We start from the raw sequence: 2,146 nt of genomic DNA, 5'->3' as shown, positions 1-2,146 counted from the left end.
AAACGACCCTGGCGTGAATGTAAAACTCTCAGAGAAGAAATTAAAAAAATGATTGCCTCAATAAGATGTCTAGAGGAGGAAAATAAAACTTTAGTTCAGGAAATCCCTAGGTCTAATATAGCAGTTTCAAATAACTATGAGGCGCTGGAAAATTTGTCCGAAGGTAGTGAAAATGGGTTCACCAGAGTGGAAAAAAAGAAGAAAAGAAGAAGGAAAAAGAAAACACGTAAACCGAAGTTGCAGCACACTACTTTTAATAATAAACAAATCATTAACATTGGTCACAAAAACGAATCTAAAATACCCCCTCATATCTCAACATCTACCGTACCAGTGGCTTTTCGTGCAGTAACTATTGAGGGTGATAGTCATGCACGCTTCATGGCTGGGATGGTCCAGTCCCTGGTGACCGCAGAGACGGCTGTGATCGGCGTCTGCAAGCCTGGAGCCGGACTGTTGGGTGTGGTTGAGGGGAGTCAACCTCCTCCCCCGGGAAGCTGTAGCGTTCTGATTGCCGAAGCGAATGACATCGGAGCCGGTCGGTCGTCTACCATCTACCAGCAATTGGAAAACCAGATCTCCATGCGCACCCGTACAGCCAAGGTCATGGTATCAACAGTGTCTTATCGCCACGACCTCCCCCCTCCCACCTCGTTAACCAAGAGACGACTTGTGTTAACAACTACATAAGGGAGCTGTGTATCAGGTGTAAGGGGTCTGTGCTGCTGGATTTCAACGCCATCGGAAGGCGACACTTTAATCGCCATGGCCAGCACCCGACTATGAGGGGAAAGCGGATGCTTGCCGAACTGGTGGTGGCCGGCCTGAAGAAGGCCAGCTTAGCCACTGATGACCAGTCACCATCACCATCACCACAAACGTCTTCATCGCCACCCCCACCGCCTCCATCACCCCCACCGCCACCATCACCACCACCGCCTCCATCACCACCAGCGCCTCCATCACTGCCGTCGCCGCCGCCGTCTCTGCTGCTAACAGAATCTGCTGCCGATGTTGACTGTGTACCGCTTGGTCCTGATGGGCCTTGGACGCTGCCTTACAACAGCTACGCGGAGGCAGTAAAATCTCCACCGCTGATGACCAATGGACGCTCTGCGGATCTTGTGCAAGCTGGAATTGACTCGGTTTTTTTAGGGACCCCACTTTGAATCAGCGGACAAAATTAACTACTAAAAACCATCAGAAACACACAAACACTCACAGACAAACGGAAGTAAGGCTGCTTCATCAAAATTCCCAATTTGCAACCAACAAATTAGATCAAATCCAACTCATGTGCGAGGATCTGAAAGCAGATCTTCTTGTAATAACGGAAAACGGTTTCAACAAGGATAACATCGCACTGTGCAAAATTCCAAAATATAAATTGGTTTCCGCGTATTGCCGATCCCACTCCAGAGGAGGAGGAGTTGCCATTTTTCTGAAACAATATTTTGCGTCTGCCCCCTTTCCGATCCAGGATTCAATCGAAAAAGATTTCGAAGCAGTCGGAATCAAACTACAAACAAAAACATCAAAATTCTTCGTGATCGGAATTTACAGGTCTCCCAGTGGAAACGAAGACACCTTCTTTTCAAAATTCGAAGAATTACTGACATGTCTGACTAACCAACGTCAGCATTTTGTCATTATGGGGAATTTCAACATCAACGCGTTGGACAACACTCACCATGCAACAATTCGTTTGGTCAATTTACTTAGGTCATTTCAGCTTGATTTGCTAGTCAAATCTCCAACGAGAGTGACGGCTGCAACCAAAACTGTAATCGACTACATAATCACCAATCACCCAAGTCTCGCAGTGCCTGTGGTGAATACAGCTATATCTGACCACTACGGCCAAGAGGCCGTCATTAGTGGGATACAACTCACAAGGGAGCCCAAAATTAAACAAACACTAAGAGACATAAGGCCAGAAAACATCGCTCACCTTAACGCTTCCCTTTCTAAAGAAAGATGGAATTTTCTAAATTCATCTCAACCCGTTGAGCAACAGTTTAAATTGTTTACCGACACTTTTAATTTCCACGTTAACACCTGCTGCCCTACAAAAACAATTAATGTCTGTGACAAAAATTCAAAAAACAATTGGATCACACCAGGAATTTTAGTTTCTAGAGAGAAA

General features: G+C 45.9%; 1 protein-coding gene across 1 annotated transcript; it reads left to right on the top strand.

The window, feature by feature from the left end:
* Window positions 1-782: 782 nt before the first annotated feature.
* LOC124371110 (neural Wiskott-Aldrich syndrome protein-like) lies at window positions 783-1,169 on the top strand. Its single transcript, XM_046829423.1, has one exon. The coding sequence runs from the start codon at window positions 783-785 to the stop codon at window positions 1,167-1,169; it is 387 nt and encodes a 128-aa protein (XP_046685379.1).
* The last annotated feature ends 977 nt before the right edge of the window (window positions 1,170-2,146 follow it).

This window comes from Homalodisca vitripennis, unplaced genomic scaffold, assembly GCF_021130785.1.
Source record: "Homalodisca vitripennis isolate AUS2020 unplaced genomic scaffold, UT_GWSS_2.1 ScUCBcl_934;HRSCAF=3905, whole genome shotgun sequence".
Taxonomy (NCBI): Eukaryota; Metazoa; Arthropoda; class Insecta; order Hemiptera; family Cicadellidae; genus Homalodisca; species Homalodisca vitripennis.
This window is presented reverse-complemented; position numbering and strand designations above follow the sequence as displayed.